The sequence below is a fragment of the Talpa occidentalis genome, unplaced genomic scaffold (genome assembly GCF_014898055.3).
Source record: "Talpa occidentalis isolate TD23 unplaced genomic scaffold, MPIMG_talOcc4v2.1 talOcc4.11, whole genome shotgun sequence".
Classification (NCBI taxonomy): domain Eukaryota; kingdom Metazoa; phylum Chordata; class Mammalia; order Eulipotyphla; family Talpidae; genus Talpa; species Talpa occidentalis.
The window spans coordinates 42,857,431-42,875,176 of NW_023601104.1; the positions used below are offsets into that span (position 1 = coordinate 42,857,431).

The 17,746-nt window shown below is 38.7% G+C and overlaps 1 protein-coding gene across 4 annotated transcripts in view; it reads right to left on the reverse strand.

The window, feature by feature from the left end:
- Positions 1-17,746, reverse strand: part of STXBP6 (syntaxin binding protein 6) — a 238,665-nt gene that overhangs the window by 45,843 nt on the left and 175,076 nt on the right. For all 4 annotated transcript variants that reach the window (XM_054689539.1, XM_054689536.1, XM_037501831.2 and 1 more), the window contains exons 3-4: positions 16,721-16,851; positions 15,350-15,515 (exon numbers count right to left, since the gene is read on the reverse strand). In XM_054689539.1, the coding sequence (XP_054545514.1) occupies positions 15,350-15,515; positions 16,721-16,851 (297 nt within the window). The remainder of the gene's footprint in view (positions 1-15,349; positions 15,516-16,720; positions 16,852-17,746) is intronic.

Sequence of the window (17,746 nt, forward strand, 5' to 3'; positions counted from 1 at the left end):
TCAGCAAGGATCGGGAGGTGGCAAATCTTTTCTTGCTTGAAAAGATCTGTTTTTTCCTCTTCTATATTATAGTACAACAGGTATAGAATTCTAGATTGGCAATTATTTTTGAAACTTTGAAGATATTCATCTATTGACTACTGATATCTCCTCTTGCTGGTGACAAGATATTTGTTCTTCCATTGTAGGAAACTATCTTTGATATTTAGTATCTTTTAAGATGTTTTCTTTGTCTTCAATGTTTTGCTGCTTCATTAAAGTTTTTGTCTAGTTACACCAAGTGTGGCAGTTGGTGGTATTCTTAATGTCAGACTTCAATTATGGAAAAGTTTTAGCTATTATCTTTTGGAATATTGCTTTTTGATTGTTCTTATACCCTCCTCTTCAGACACTCCTAAGAGATGAATGGTAGAGCCTCTCATTCTATCTTCTGTGTACAACTGCTCCTTTATAGTCTCTATTTCTTATACTATGTGTGAATTTCTCATTGATCATTGACTCTTTCTTGACTACGTCCAGTCTAGAGTTTATTCTACCGGTTGAGTGTATTTCACAGACTATATTTCTTGATTTCCAGGTTCTTTTTTTCTCTGCTAATTCATCTTTTCATGTTTTAGTTTTGAAACATCTTGTTCTTTTTTCCTAATTCCTTCCTTTATCTTTTCAGTAATGAGTATATTAATGTAAACATCTTTTTCAAATTACTGTTTTTGCTTTAATTGCAAAGAATGCAACTCCTAACTGCTTTTGTTTTTTCATATATGGTAGAATTTTGGTAGCTATATTCTTCCTAAGTGGGAGAAATGATTTTCTTCCACTTTTTCTTCACCCCCTTGACTTTCTCCTTATGTACAGTTTTACTGTTTCTTAAGGACTTATAAGTTCTTACCAGAACTTAAAGTGATGGCCTGAGATGCCTGTTCTGTGTACTATTCTGAATATCACCGGGTAAGTCCTAAGTTAGTTGGCAGCTGGTTCCAGGTCGTGGGTGGGCAACAGTATTTGTATTCTCTGTTTCTACCAGAAAGCAGATTCTTGTAAGTCACTGATCTAGAGGGCAGTTGGTCAGAGTTTGTTTATAGATTCCTTGTTTGGGCAGAGAAGTCTTGGTCTAAGAAGTGAATGTGGCTCTGATTTCTGTTTTGTATGACATAAGTTTAGTTACTGTCATAGCACAGAATGCAAGTTATTCCCTTCTAGACCTGTAGCTCAGCAGGCAAATAGCTCCATTCCAGCTAAGCACTTTGTGATTCCGTTAGACTTCTGATTTATCAACCTACACACATTTTTTTTTCCTGAAAAATGACTATGTCTTTTAAAATTTCCTCTATTTTGTATATGGTTGTGCCGATGGAGCCTCAAAATATGAATTTACAATGTTAATCTGCTCTAGGAATCAAGTTTCAAAACATTCATTTTCATCAATTTAACAATCCAAAAATTCTACAATTTAATAATACTTATTTTTCATTTTGTTTTCACCAGTAAAGACCAAGCTAATTATGTCTTGCTGACAGATTTTCTTATTTACCTAAGCCTGACTAGTTGAAAGTAGATGGCCCCAAATGATAAGTTTAAACTCAAATTTTTAATGGGCAATAAAATGGTTAAGAACAGGATGGCAGTAACTCAGTGACCTATCTGTTATTATCTATATTGGAGCTTAAAACTCCTGTGGTTTTCAACCTCATTTTAATCAGAGACAAATCCAGCTATTTGCTGATGCATTTACTCAGCTTTTAAGGAATGACATTGGGAAGTGCTATACCTCCAGAAGAGGTGAGTCATAATTTGGGGATTATTTTCTTAATCATTATTGAAGAAAGTTTTATCATATTCTTTCAAGTCTTTATTTCCCAAAAAACATGTATACATATTCTCTTTATGTATTCTATTTTAAAGGTCTCTTTACCTAAGATGCCATCTTAATTTCCATACATGCTGCTGGCCTATAAGTGTTTATTACGTGTAAGAGTTGAATATAAATGTTCCATGCTTTTTATCAGATACAGATATGTATTCCTGAAAATTTATGTTCTATATAAAATTTCATTCTACTTTTGAAGTGCAATATAATTTCAAAGATGTGTTCCCAGAGGAGAAGGAAATATGACCTGAAGCACTGAAAGAATGGGCAGTATTAAGAGAGTAAACTTAACACTTACCTGGAAAATAATCTAATGGTGATAAAGCAATGAATGCCGTAATTTAAACATCATATTGAAAATAAAACATTGCCCAATGTCAAGACTGTACAAATTGCCAATGAATGGTCAGTGAAATAGAATTTAATTTTGTTGGAGGAAGACTTGGAATTTTTAGACAAAATAAGAAGTTTTTTCTCTACTTTTCTTGATCTAATGGGGAAGATAGAAAGGCTTTTAGAGATAAACTTAGGTTCATATCTTAACTTCCCTTTATTATCTATGTGATTCTGGACAAGTTAAGTAACCTGTCTGAGATCCAGTTTCTTTATCTATAATGGAGATAATAATAATTACTTTCAGGATTAATGTGAACTAAAAAAATTTTTTGCCTGGCATACAATGGAATTCAATATGGTGACTTAGTGTTAGATGTCTTAAAGCTAAGACTTTATCTTCATTCTCTCCTCTGAATGTGACTAGAATTCAGACTTCATATTAATTTCATTCAGCAGGAAGGAAGATAGAACAACAGCAAGGCAGCATGAAAAAAAAAAAACATTCAGTCCTTCCTATGCACCAGGTTAAATGTTTCATACATGATCTAATTTAATCTTCATAACAACCCTATGGGGTAAACACCATTATTCTGTTAAAGAAGCAGAAGTCAAACTTTCAGTTTAAGTAACTTGCCCACAGATGATAAGTGACAGATCAGAAATTCAAACCCAGATCTGTGCATTCAAAATCATTTTCTTTTTAAGGTGCTCATGTTGAATCAGTTCTAAGTGTATGTTGAATTAAAGAGATCAGTCTAAGCAGCTAATGTGAACTTCTCTGTGATGGGTATGAATTTAATAAACTTGACATTTTATATCAAAGCTGAAAAAAGAATAGTCAGTCTTTCAAGAGGAGCAGCACCAATGTTATATATTAGTAGGGTATTATGATAATTTTCTGTAGAGGCAGGAAGGGAAATAGCAAGGAAAAGGATAATTTTAAACAAAATCTTTGTCATGAAAAGCTTTAGATATGAGCTACTCTAAGACTCCCTAGAAACTTTTAAAGAATCTATGTATATATTACATAATGGAATACCATTCAGCAATCGAAAAAGATAAACTCATGCCATTTGCGGCAACATGGACAGAACTGGAAGGGATTATACTCAGTGAAATAAGTCAGAAGGAAAAAGAAAAATATTGAATGGCTTCACTTATAGGAGGAATATAGGGGAACCAAAGAAGGGATCAGGGATAAAGGAAAAAAAAAGACAAAACTAGCAGGCAAATTATAAATTGGAGACATTCAGCAGGGCAGAGGCGGGGTGAGGTATCAAAACAGGGGTGGGAAGAACACAAGAGACTATGGTGATGGTTCACAGGTGACTTGGTGGTAGGAATTTTATGGAGACTACATCTGAGAGGAGAAATAAAAAATTGTACACAATGAACAATGGTGTAATATATATATATATATATATATATATATATATATATAAAAGATAAATAAATAAATAAAAGATTCCATATGTGAGATCATACAGTACCAAAAAAATCTATGTCTATATTAAGGAAAAACAAATCCCTTAAGAGAAAGGGCCAAGGAATGACTATCACAGCTGATAAAAGTGAAGAAGTTCTTGATAATGAGGCACACAGCAAGCCCATTCAACCATTTCAATACTGGGTTTCATAAAAAGTTCTTTTATGTTTAAATGTTTTAAATTATAATAGATTAAGAGAAGTAAGATGGTCTATGGGGAGTACTTAAAAGTATTTCCTATGAGCCTGCCCGGTGGCGCAGTGGTTGAGCGCTGGGTTTCGAAGCTGCCCGCGGCCTCCGCGGTGCCGGTTCGATCCCCGGCTGCTCCCCGGCCACCAGAGGAGGGTCCCACATGGCACGCAGACAACTCCTGCCGCCCACTGCTCCCCTCAGCAGTGTACTTCGGTCCTTCTGCCTGCTCTGCTCCCCGCTCTGCTCCCCGCTCTGGCTCTGGTGAATTCTCTCACCCTACCGCGCTTCTGACTGTACCCAGTGCATGTATAAACAAAAACAAACAAACAAATAAAATAAACAAATAAATAAACGTTAAAAAAAGTATTTCCTATGAAAGGACAAAAATAAATTGAGGACAAATTATGTAATAGTATATATTACAGCTTGTAGAATTGTTTAGAAAAAAGGTATGGCAGGCGGAATAATGGTGCCTCAAAGATGCCAGGTTCTCATTTCTGGAACCTGGGAATGTGTCCTTACATGGTAAAAGAAACTTGGGAGAGAAGGAGAGAGAGAAAGACAGTAAGAGAAAGAGAGAGAGAGAGAGAGAGAGACTGCACTAGGGACTCTGAAGATAAAGGGTCACAAATCATGAAACACAAGCAGCTTCTCAAGATGGAAAAGGCCAGGAAACAAATTCTTCCCTAGACTTTCCAGAAGGAACATGGCCCCACTGTCCATTCGACTTCTGACTTGAGCAACAATAAGGTAATACCCTTCTATTGTTTGAAACCACGAAATGTGTGGTACTTTGTTATGGCACCAGAAGGAAACTACTGTGGCCAGAAAAATTACTAAAACATATTTACTTCAGACAAACCTGCTTTTAAATGATAATAGGTATTAAAATTTTTTATAATATATTCTGTTTACTGAAGTTTTAAGATCAAAGGCTTAAAAAATATCCAAGAATAGTATACTGATAGCATAAAAATGTTCTAATAATTGCAAACATACTTTTTCTTTCCTTTATCTGGCATCCCCAAAACCTAGCATTCTTAGAAAACAACCATTAGAACAAGTTTTTGGCTTTTACCACAGTTGTGTGAATCTATTCTGACCTTGTGAAAAACATCTTTTTTTTTTTTTCATACATCTCAACCTCTTATAATGGGAACTAGGAAGAAGATCAATAAAATCAACCAACTGTGAAAATAAGGTCCATAGGATAGAGTGAAATACTGAAAGAGGGAATAATATATAACAGTATAAATAATCACAAGGAGATTAGATCTTGTGCAATATTTATATGTGAGTCATGGGATGCCCCTGACTTTTATCCATCCTGTTCTGTCCTATTTAGTTCTCCTTGTGTAAGGAGCATAAAGCCAATCCTGACCAGAATGTTCCCAATCAGGTTCAAGGAGGGAGCTATTGATTGCACCTGAAAACTCTTTTCAATATTATATATTTGACATTATGAGTAATTATGACAATTATATTTAGATTTTCTTAAATATAAATAAGTCTCTGCTTAAACACTAAAGTCAAAAGTGGTATTTCTTACTATCCTCTGGCAATGGACCAATAGTATAAATAAGAGAATAACAAAGAGTTGCTTTCTCAGTAAAACAAACACTAGATTTAAAAAGCAAGCATACACAATACACACAGAGAAACGTATTTTCCACTTGACAATGTTACTTCTCAAAAGTGGAACATAAATACGTCCTCATTTAATAAAGACTTGTCCTCCTTCTTCTTTTCCTTCAAACATATGTTTTCACTCCAATACAATGATGTAATCATTTTCTTGCTTCCTTGCAACTTATGCAATGCAACTACAATGTTTATGTCTAATATGTCCTCTCACAGTTGTAAAACATCAAAACAGATCTTCTTCCACTTTCATAGGAATGACCCACCAGATGGTTTTAGAGCCTAGCGTGGCCTGTGTTTGGGTACCATACTCATGACCAGCTAGAGCAGACGTCAAACCAACCCAAAGGGACACAAACCAGTTAGGCCTAGGTTACATTCCACGCTTGTGCACTTGTGGACTGGGAGCACGGCAGAGAAAGGTGAGCCTGAGCTCCTAGGTGGCCATAGGGTGTGTCAATGGACCCTTGATAGGCCAGTTACTTCCATTACCAAGAAAAGCATAGGACAGGTCAGCGAGTCGGGCAGGATTTTAAAGGGGCAGCCCCCTATGAAACTCCTTTATTCTCTTCTAGTTCTTGAGACCCAAGTAAGAATAGGGTCTTACTCTTCTTCCATAAATAGAAGACTATTTTCTGCTGGGTGCCCTCCAGTCTATAGAAATCTTTTATTCTGGGTCATAAAAGAACCCCTTAAAATGAAATATAAGACATTCAGACCCAGACTTGAACTTTCTTCAAAATTAACTAGGAATCCATGTACAGTTACAAAAAATGCTTTTAGTTCCTGATGTTTAAAAGCAGCAGCTTTTAAATGCCAGTGGATGATGGAGTTTTTATTGGCTTATGTGAACTGAGTAAAATAAGGACAATGTATTAATTTTTTCAGAAAGGTAAATGTTTCCAATGTAAGGGGTACCTTTTATTCTCAGAGAGTGTATCCTTTCTATCTTTTAGTGTTAAAGTTTACTTTTATGAAATTATGGTACTGCTTGATATGAAGATTTTTAAAATATCCTTATAGAAAACTGGTTGGCAAACTTAAATTCTTTTAAAAATTATACTTGTCTGTAAATCTAAAAGTCTTGCCATCATGCTGCATGCCTTTCATGGGTTTCAGAAATACCACTTCATGTCCAACAAATATTAAATAATCTTACCTCCATGTCTCCATTTCTGGCAGTAGAAAGAGAATTGAACTCAAAGAAATTTTCTAGGCTAAAGATATGTTGGTAGAAAAAGAACATTTATACCAATGTTTAAGTTTTTTCTTTCCTGCAAGATCTGAATTATGTGCCCTGGTCTCTGACACAGTGTCACTCGATATATTTTCAACATCATTGTTTTGGTAAGTCAGCGGTAACACATGCACTCCATAAATGTCAAACATAAAATACAACACATTCAGCATTCTATAAAGCATGGCAAACAATTCAGCATTCCAGACATTAAAAGTGTCTATGATATAGCTCAGCAAATTCCCACTTAGAACAAAGAAATAACTATATTTTGGTAATTCTTATGGCCAACATGGATTAGCAAAGCTCAACAATATTTCTTTTTCTTTCGTAAGAAAAGGCTTTTGATCAATATCCTGGAAGAAATAATGTATTATGAAAATATATGTTGCAATTTCCATGTTTTTTAAATATAGAATCTTCAAGCATGTACTGGCAAATTGCAAAAGTCCCATATGATTGAGTATTTTTTAATTCACTTTAACCTACATACTATCCCCTCAAGATATATGTTTTTCTCAATAATACATAAAAGCCCAGAGAGGCTGAATATTAAGTGGCTTAGAGAAAGTTACAGAGCTAATGAGTGAGACCATCCAAGGAAGGGACAAGGAATCTCATCTATACTCTTTCATCATCCCGCTGTGTAGTTATGTCTTCTGGTTGATTCTGAAAGTGACAATGGCTCTCTCTTCTATTGCAGATTATTCAATCATGGACCAGACAAACTATGTCCATGATGCTTGCCAGGGTGCCTCAGAAGTACCCTTAGATAGTCTTGGTTTGGTCCAAGATTCTGATGGAAAGATATGATTCAAGTTTTCTGTGTACAAAGTCACTCCTGTTCAGGATGACTAACCATAACCACCAGCTGTTTCACAGTGTGTAGCTTACAGCCAATGAGCAATGAAAAAGAGAAAATTGCATCTGTGACCCAATTTTTTTTTAGTTACCAACTCATTTATATCATGCACAGAACTGGATGAGACCTGAGGAAGTAATCCTTGGCTACTTTAACAGTTTCATTTAAAATAAAAGCAACTACTTTTGGCTCACCTCATTGGAACAAGATGAGGTTGAATTACTAACTCAGACAATATAAGAAAGCACATAAGAGAACCAACACAGTGCCCTGCAGTGTCATCTAAATTTAAGGATTAAGTATCTAAAATATTCAGATGCACAAACAACTCATAGCTTCTGCTAGAATGTCTTTCTCCTAACTGGGCTCAGCCAATGTCAGATGGTTGGTGGTTCATGTCACACTGGATTGGTAGGATTCCAATAAACAAACAAAACAAAAATTCCAAAAACTGGGCTTTTCCAATTGGATACTTTAAATATTTATACTATTATTTTATTGATTCATTTTTTGGGTTCCTACTCTTAATTTCTTTCTCCAAAAAGTTTCTACAAAGAAACTCTAAAATGAAATATGCTGTCTAGGAAAAGATGACATTGGCCACAATAATGAAGATGGAGTGATGGAAGTACAGATGGTAATTCTATGAACCATGCACATGCAGACTTAGTCATTTACAGAGTTTTTAATTTGATCCTCACAAACATCTTGTTAAGATGTTGTTATCTTTTCTTCTGCTTAGCTGATTCAATATAAGGAAAAGACTTGAGCTTCTTAAGGGAACTTGAAAGTCAGAACTCCCTGAACGGCTAGGGAACAGTGACAGGCTTGGTCGAAGCACTAATTTTGTGACTTATTAGCTGTGGGATCTTGGGCAAGTTCCTCACAAATCATTTTCCTTGTTTGCACCATAGTGGAGGATAGCTGAAGTGTATTATTTTTGTTTTTCCTCATGAGCAACAAATACAGTCACTAGAAGAAATCTGACATGAATTCTTGATTTAGACACTGGCCAAAAGCACATCACTGCTCTCTCACCACAGTGCCAGCTAAGCAACATGGCCTGCCCCTGTTCCACATCTACACATTGGCATCAAGAAGCAGCAAAATATTTTAATACAATTTCAGCCTGTATATGAATTATAATCTCCAGTATATGTGTGTGAGCATCCCCAAGTAATTCGAAGTTTGAGTAGCAGGGGAAAAATCACACATGAATTTATTCTTGAGAAATAAGCAGTTCTTTGTAACATATCCCTGGCCAGGGCACAGTTAGATTATAAGGTCCAGAACCCACAAAGTCATTATTCATTGATAGGAAACATGAAAAGAGGAAGAAATATAAAGGTTATAGCAAATGTCATAGATTCTCTTAAAGCACTATTATAATATATTGGGATTATAAGTGACCATATAACTTTTTTTTTTAAATTAAGAATGCTATTGGGATGCACAGATGTGCTCTTTTTATGATTTGTTAACTCACTTGCACATGCCCATGCCCAGGGCACTCACAAGGTGAAATAATTGCATACCTCATCCAGGAATGACCCTTCATTATTTGGAAGAAAAGCATAACACAAAGCCTCATTTGAATCCTTAGATGCTATCAAATCCTGGGGGAATCCAGATTAAAGCCATCTGGTTTTCCTCTAGGATGCTGATCAGCAGGGGCAGATGTGGGCCAGCATGAAGGAGACATCAGAGACTTCTGTGCCCCCATTATTCTAATAGAGCTCAAAAGCCTGTTTTCTACCCTCCTGGATGGGCAACACTTAAGAAATTCTCTTTGATGATGATGAAGAAAAGATATAGGACTTCAAAATAGCCTGCTTTGGGGAAAAACAATCTGGCATATTTCAGAATCAGATATAAGTAGCATTGTAGTGTAACTGTCTGGATTAACAGAGTGAGGGTTAGCTCATTTTATCTTGCTCTTGTCCATATGACAACTGCTAACCAGCCTTGACTCCAGCTCATCCATCACCTTGGTGGCATCACATGCTCCTAATCTGGATACATCTGTGAGTCCCCCAGAAAGGAAAACAGAGTTGGGGAAGATGTCTGCTCCACTGTGTTTGGATGTCTATAGCGAGCTCAGGGCCTGACAAACAGTTCTTAGTAAATGTTTGTGGAATCAATGAAATAATGCATACAATGGGGACTTCAAAAATCCAGCAGGGCCAAAGACATAGAAAACAGGTAAGAGGTAACTGAATAAGTTACCAAGGATATTTGGGCCTAGGACTCTGCAAAAATGCTGGAACATGCTTCAGTTTATACAGAACCTTGCTTAGATGTCTTTCCCTACCTCCCCTGGAAATAATTTATGACACTCATTGAGAAAGAAAACAGGTTTGCAAATAATCTACTTGTGATCTAACCCAGAAGTTGCCCATCCCAGCAAAGTTCTCCAGAGCTTACAGTAAGAGGCTTAAGGATAGTAGGCTGCAGTCACATTACAAAAGGTCGGTGTACAGAACAGCAACGGGAAGCCATGTGGGATTTGCTTGAATTTTACTAAGAACAATGAAATAGCAAGACAACAGAGTTCCTCTTGGGATCTTGACATAATATGACAGGCCCATTATCTAAACTGATGCCACTGTTTGGAGCAGACACATTTCTTTGAAATGAATTAGTTGAAAACAAATTTCTCTCCTGGAGTTTGAAGTTCTACATGTGTGATTAATGCCTTCAAGGCAGCTTTGAAGTACAAATGTGTTATCACACATATAACAGTATAATATCATCGCTGCTTATAATAAACAGAGAGGAAAAAGCCTCCATTTCAGAAGAAGTAGACATAACCTATATTACATGAACCTGAGACTCTACTTTTAAGGCCTCTGTTGTTCATGATGCCACGTTACATCTCAGCAGTCAGACTGGCTTCTTGTCTCTCCTTTGGTATCTTAGGTTGGTCATTTAGAGGCCCAACCACTAGATGAATGGCTTTGTATTTTTCTTTCTGATGAATGAAAGGGAGGTAGAGTTGAGGTTAGGAACAATCTAGACTACTTGGGGATTTTGGCCTAACTCATGGACTCTCCAGCCATCTAGCTACAAAGATTCTGACAAAGGCTCAAGTAGAAATCAAAGCTTCCCCTTTCACAACTGCTGAGAGCATCGTGTCCCCTTTCTGTTATGCCAGCCGGCACTGTCCTGAAGACATACACAAGTCTCCTGGGTCTTATGCCCAGCTTCGGAGGATCAAATCTCCCCAGTCTGCCCGCTGGAGATAAGGTCATATCATGCTTAGAGGAGAGACTTTCAAACAGACCAAAGAATCCATTTCGGTGTAACTGTCCTTAAGGAAGAAGAACATGATCCTATGGGATAATATAATTCTGCATCCATAAATACATGAGAACAACTGCATGGAATTGTAGATACTTAGAAGACAATCTTATTGAGCTGCTTTTAACGGAATTGGGGTTCAGTGGGAGTCAGGTCAAATTGCTTCTAGTCTTTTGGTCTTTTAAAATCATTCCAAGTCACTGTGCTAAGGATTTCCCAGTGACAAGGTTGGACCATATGGAGAGCACCTGAGAGGTCCTGTGAGTGGCCATCATCTTCCCAGTTCACTAAAACAGCCTCACTTTTATCTGTTAAATATATGAAAGTTCTGATAAAAAAAAAGCAAGATGATTCTAAAGGTCACTGTGATAATCATTTTTAGGACCAAAGGGAAAAAAATAGCTTAAGGTCGTTATCCTAATTCTATACATGTGAAAAAACTCGGGGTAAAACGTTATTACCCACCATCTCTGGCTCATCAGTTTTTTAAAAAACCTTGTGATGTGCTGGCTGAGTTACTTCAAAAAATTCTTGCCCACCTCCAGGGGGCACCATTCATAATGAGGATGGGTCAGTGGTGCTCCAGCAGGGGCCCCTCAGTGGCCCTGAGGAAGACACTTTCTGAGCAGACTGGGCTTCTATTTGGATCTCATTTCTGTCACTTACCAGCTACCTGACCCTTGGCAAGCTATTTAATAACCTCTCTGATCATCTTTCCTTCTCTATAAAATGGAGATAGCAAATTGCATTTCCAAAGTCTTCTGTAAAATCTAAATGAGATAACATATGTAAGGAACCCGGTGTGGGGCAGCAGACCTACACTAGTAGTTTTTTTAATCACAAAAACAAACCACATCTCACAAGAAAGCAAGTATATCTAGGGCTTGTGGCCCAAGTCCTATATCAATAAATAGTATGAAATTGGGAGCAGCTCTCATCTGCTGAAGATGGGTAGGTGCCCCCAAATTAAAGGGGTCAGAATGTAGTAACCTGAGAACTGTACAATTTTTCTCTCTGAAATGTGATAACTGGCAGAAAGGAAGACTAATCAGCATGCTAATTAATTAGGATGTGTTGGTACAACTGTTATCAAGGATAAACAACTGTTTAAATAAGACAGGCTGCCTTCATTAAGGACATATGTGCTGCTAACAAATTACTATGTGCTTAATTCAAACTGTTTGCCTTCTTTAGGACCAGTCAATATTCAACTGCACAAAATCTTTTATCTGATTTTTTTTAAAGATTTATTTATTTATTTATAAAGCACTGGGTACAGTCAGAAGCACGGGAGGGTGAGAGAATTCACCAGAGCCAGAGCGGGGAGCAGAGCGGGGAGCAGAACAGGCAGAAGGACCGAAGTACACTGCTGAGGGGAGCAGCGGGCGGCAGGAGAGGTCTGGGCGCCATGTGGGACCCTTGCCCGTCGGTCGGGGATCGAACCAGCGCTGCAGAGGCTGCAGGCAGCTTTGCAACCCAGCGCTCAACCACTGCGCCACCGGGGAGGCCCTATGTGATTCTTAAATTAAGAAGGGATTAACCTACACAATACAGCTATAATTTAGGATTATAGTTTCTCCAAATGATAGAACTGAGAGGGATTTCAGAGATCATCCAGTCTAAGCTCCCCATGTTACACCTAGGAACACTGAGATCTAAAGAAGGAACACCTTCATCACAAAAGGCAGAGCTCATTTCTGGCACTTGGTTACATTAACTTATTCTCTTTCCATTATAAGGAATCAACCTTTTGCTTTATACACTACAATTGCCAACAACCTAACATGGGTGATATGGATTTCTATCAGAATTCTGCATGATTTGGGGACTGTGGGTATGGAAAACACTGGGTCAATGACTGTCAAGCACTTGGGTGAGACTGTGTGGGAAGGTCTAAGAATAGTAAAGAAGGTAAGTGAAGAGCCTGTTAGAAAGGCTGTTAGGGATCGCCCAGTTTGGGATTTGGTAGTGGCAATTATGTCTCTTAAGGAGTCTATTAAGGGGCCAAATATAGAAACATTCTCCATGTGCAGGCTCACACACAGGAAGCACTTAGTTCATATTTGTTGTATGATTGGATGATGAGCCAAGAGTGAATGCAGGACTGAAAGGACCTGTTTGGAGAGAAAAAAACAAGAGCTTCAGAGGCTACAGACAAGAGGCCCTGCCTAGTGCAGAAATGTCCACCGATACTGTGTCATGTGTCATGCAAGTCAAAGCCAATGTCATTTGACATCAGGGGAGAAGTGTCAAAAGCTCTCCCAGCCTGAACAGAAAGGAAGTGGCTGGTGTCCCTGTCAAGGGCCGGAGTGTGAATCGGGGACATTCTTGCCTCCCAGTGCCACTGGGGCTGTGACCAGCCACTCTGTACTCAGGATGGCATATGATGAAGGGGAAGTTGGAGGGGAGTTCCTCTCCAAGGGCACAAAGATTTTAAATTCATAATGTTACACAATTTGTATAGGGGTCTCTGTGCTTAAGTGCTATCTATCCAAGCTACTGCCCAAACCAACACTGATAAGGAAATATTTCATAGCAGGACCTTAAGATCAAGATGCAAATGGAATCCTAAGCTAGCAGAGAAAGCCCATGTAATGAAGTCTAAGAAAGAGCTAAGGCTAAGGATTTCCTGGCCACCAGCCCAGTCACTCCTGGCACATTCTGACCTTTTGCCAACTCTGTTGAGGCTGGACTTTCAAAGCAAGGTTCGTTCCAGCAGTTCCAGCAGCACAGATAAGACAGAAAGCTATATCTCATTATATTTCCTCAACAGTAAGAGGTTAATATTTGATATTCCTATTTCTTTCATCTCTGTCTAACATTTTTCACTTTTGTACAGAGGATGTGGCCACTTTGAAGAACATATACACCATTTATCACCTCTCCTATTTTCCTAGGATATGAGAAGGTAATCCTAGGAAAAAGTGTGTTCATTAACACCCCAGAAAGGCCTCTTACAGTTCTTAGGGTGTCACAACTTCCTATTTAAGAAAAGTGCCAACACCTTGGTGGCTCACCAGGGGGTCCAGCAGAGTGTCCTCCAAGCAGCAGCAGACCGATGGCAAAATGATAGCAAAAACATCACTTACTAGAACAGAATAACGGATTGTACCCCCATTCATCTAAAATTTATATTCAGTCCAAGGAGATGTAGTAATGGCTCTACTGTGACCTTCATGTGACATTTGATTAAGACACAGGTGGCACCTTTTTAAAAAAAATTCTTTCAAACTGGGTAGAATAGGTCAGTGAAAAGACCAGTGACATAAACACTCTTCTTCAACTGACATAGTGATTAGTGAGGTTTTTATATTTTAAGCACAGTTTCAATCCCCTAATAAGAAATGCCACCTTGAAGAAAGGTGTTAATCATCCACTAAATGTTTCTTGTTAAGTTGCCAAGGCTGGTGTTGCCCCTGATGGCTGGCTTGTAGCACGCATCCCAGCTCTTCTCTGTGTGCCATTCAAAGAGTAAATGTGATATGAGTTATACAATTTAAAAGAAAGGAACTACTGGGCCTCCTTGGTGGCACAGCGGTTGAGCACTGGGTTGCGAAGCTGCCTGCAGCCTCTTCAGCACCAGTTCAATCCCCAGCCACTGGGTGAGGGTCCCACATGGCGCGCAGACCTCTCCTGCCACCTGCTGCTCCCCTCAGCAGTGTACTTCATCAATCAGCCTGCTCTGCTCTCTGCTCTGACTCTGGTGAACTCTCTCACCCTCCCGTGCTTCTGACTGTACCCAGTGCTTGTATAAATAAATAAATAAATCTTTAAAAAAATTAAAAAGAAAGGAACTACTATACTGTAAGAATTTTTAAATTAATATTTGTAAAATATCTTGAGAAATAATAGGAAAAAGTACCCAGCAAACAGAGCTCTGCAATGAAATGACAGAAATGGGAGTAGAAAAGCCAAGCTGGAAGGGACAGGTCATCCTTAGAGCACAAATAACCTCAGCAAAGTGGTTAATTATTCTGAAAAACTTATTCTGGAGTGAAAACGAGGCACATGTTTAGATTTAGCATGCAGTGAGCTGCCTATAATTGTCTAATTTTTGAGCATCTTGATTCTTTTTTTAAGGTTTATTTTTATTTATATATGCATATAAGAACTGGGATACAGGTCAGAGGTGCGGGGAGTGAGAGGATTCACTAGAGACAGAGTGGGGAACAAAACAGGCCAATCTACTGAGATACACTGCTGAGGGGAGCAGCGGGTGAGACAGGAGAGGTCTGATGCACCATGTGGGTCATCTCTCTGGCTAGGGATTGAACTCGTGCCACAGTGGCAGGCGATAGCTTGATGGCTCTGAGACTTTAACCCCTGTTCCATTGGGGAGGCCTGACACATCTTGATTTTTTTAAGACTTTTTATGTAAAGAGCAGTCTAAGGAAGCAGATGGCAAGAATCACACAGGTGACCACTCACCTCCCATGATCTTAGACTGGCAGTTGATAAACTCCGGCTTCCTGTCGGTGAGATACCTCTGGCAGGTGTGGTGCAGAATCTGGAAGAAGGTGCACTTTTCCGAGGCTGTGCTGGCTACCCACTGGTCAAAAGCGTTTTCAAACAACAAATCAAATTCTGCAGAATCCTGGAAAAGACAGCGAAATAACCACTGACCACATGTATAAACACTGCTGCTCCCAGCTTGCCCCATCAGAAGACTCAGAGACTAAAACAGGTGTTTCAACCTGTTAGAGCTTTGTTCCTCACCATAAGGCTCATCTTTATTAGCAACCAGCTGTATAGAGAGCACACTTCTCTCTCTTCATCAAGAAAACCCCAAATCTTGCAGTATTATACATGTCTTGGGAAGCTACTATCACAGGAGCCCCTAATTACTTATTGACTTAAGTGCCAATTCAGACTACATTTTACTTTCTCAACTACTTGGAAAGGATTCTTACATGATCTTAACACTGAACCCTAATAATCTTGTCCCTTTGTTAGGGAAATATTCCTCTTATTCTTTTATTTTATTAAAGATTTTATTTATTTATGCATACAAGAGCTGGGATACAGGCCAGAGATGTGGGGGGTAGAGGATTCACCAGACATAGAGTGGGTAACAGAATAGGCAGACTGACTGAAATAAACTGCTGAGGGGAGCAATGGGCGAGATAGGAGAGGTCTGCTGCACCATGTGTGTTAGTTTCCTGCCAGGGGATGGAACTCGTGCTGCAGTGGCTGTGAATTGCTTTTTAGTGCTGAGACTTAAGCCCTTGTACCTCCAGGGAGGCCCACCTCCTCTTAATATTTTAGTACACAGTTACAATTTACATTTCCTTCTTCGTCATTACTGATGTTATGGTGAGGGGGTGTGGGTAAAAGGGAATATTTTGAGTAGGTAATTCTACGATAAAACATTTCTCTCATGAAGTCCAGTGGGATCCTAATAACTAATTTGTAAGGTATCATTCATTAGTTTGACTTTTGGCAAATAGAAGTCATCATTGGGAGAATTAGGCGTTAAATGACACTTTGAAGAACATGGTTTTTCACAGTGATAACCGTGGATGTATTATCTAAACTCTGCCTTTGCACTTTCTGATAAACACATTATTGGCGCTGATCTTTGTTCAGTATGCATTCCCTTAGGCTTCTCTACCAAACATAATGAAAAGATTTATCATTTCCCTTAAGAAAATGACAGGGATCAGAAAAGTCACGGTCACATAAATGAAATAGAGAAATAGCCTGGTTAAAAATGACGCAGACAACTGCTACCCTGTCAAGGTCAAGTGCGAGCCGTGTGTGAGGCAAGCACCCTTGCTCAGCACTGGACACTGCTCTCACCCGATTAGGATCGATGCCATTGACCTGGCGAAGCTGCTCAAGCATCCACTGTGATCTCCGCACGAATGATGTGGAGCCTTCAAATTGTTTGACTTTCGTGATGGACGCCTGTGTGGGCTTCTTGTTCGTCACTGCCAAGAAAAGACCACTCAGATTAGTGGTGTGCAGGCTGCATTGTTCCCTCATTTAGTGGTGTTTCTATTTGACACCTACATGCACATACACAAGTATGGAGAGAAAGTGAAATAGAAAGAAGTAGAGAGAGAAATATAAATATACATGTATATTTACGTAAATCTATCATCCATCTATCTGCCTGTCTGTCTATGAAAATGACAATGAATGTATACCTTTAGTGAAAGTGAACTCAAAAACTCAAAAAAAAGTTTTATAACCTCCACTGTCAAGCAGTTAGAATATAATCACAACTGCAAGGTATGCTTTGTTTATGTCTTCATCCATTCAAACCAGACACAACTTATTGGAATAACATCAAGTCCTTTAACGCAGGCCACAGCATACAATTACTGACTAGGGAAAGAAGCACATAGGGTTGAGGGACATGAGGCAGGGTTCAATGAGGAAGGCTGAAATTTAAAGGAAGTACAGGTTACTGGCTCCTTAGGGAATTACAATATGTATTTGTGATTTATAATCTGGTGTAAATATTTTGGACTTCAATTATAAGGAGTAATACCTCCCATACACAAAAGAAAACAAAACTATTTATCTCTAAAATATAGTCCACTTGGTATCTAGTTTGTGTCTGATTATGACTGTATCTGTTCTTAGGAGACCCCACCCCCCAGGTGAATTCCTGAGGTTACCACACCTGCAGGACCAGGATGGTCCCCTTCCAGTCTTAGTTGGTGCTTCTGCTAAGGATGGACAGCACCACCTCTCAGACAGAGGTCAAGCCTAGCACCAGGACAGTCAACTTGACTATTTCTATATCTGCTCATTTTGTGACTTAGAGCCTCAGTGGTGGGGTGGGGGATGCAATAAAGTATTTTGAAAGGGCTTTCC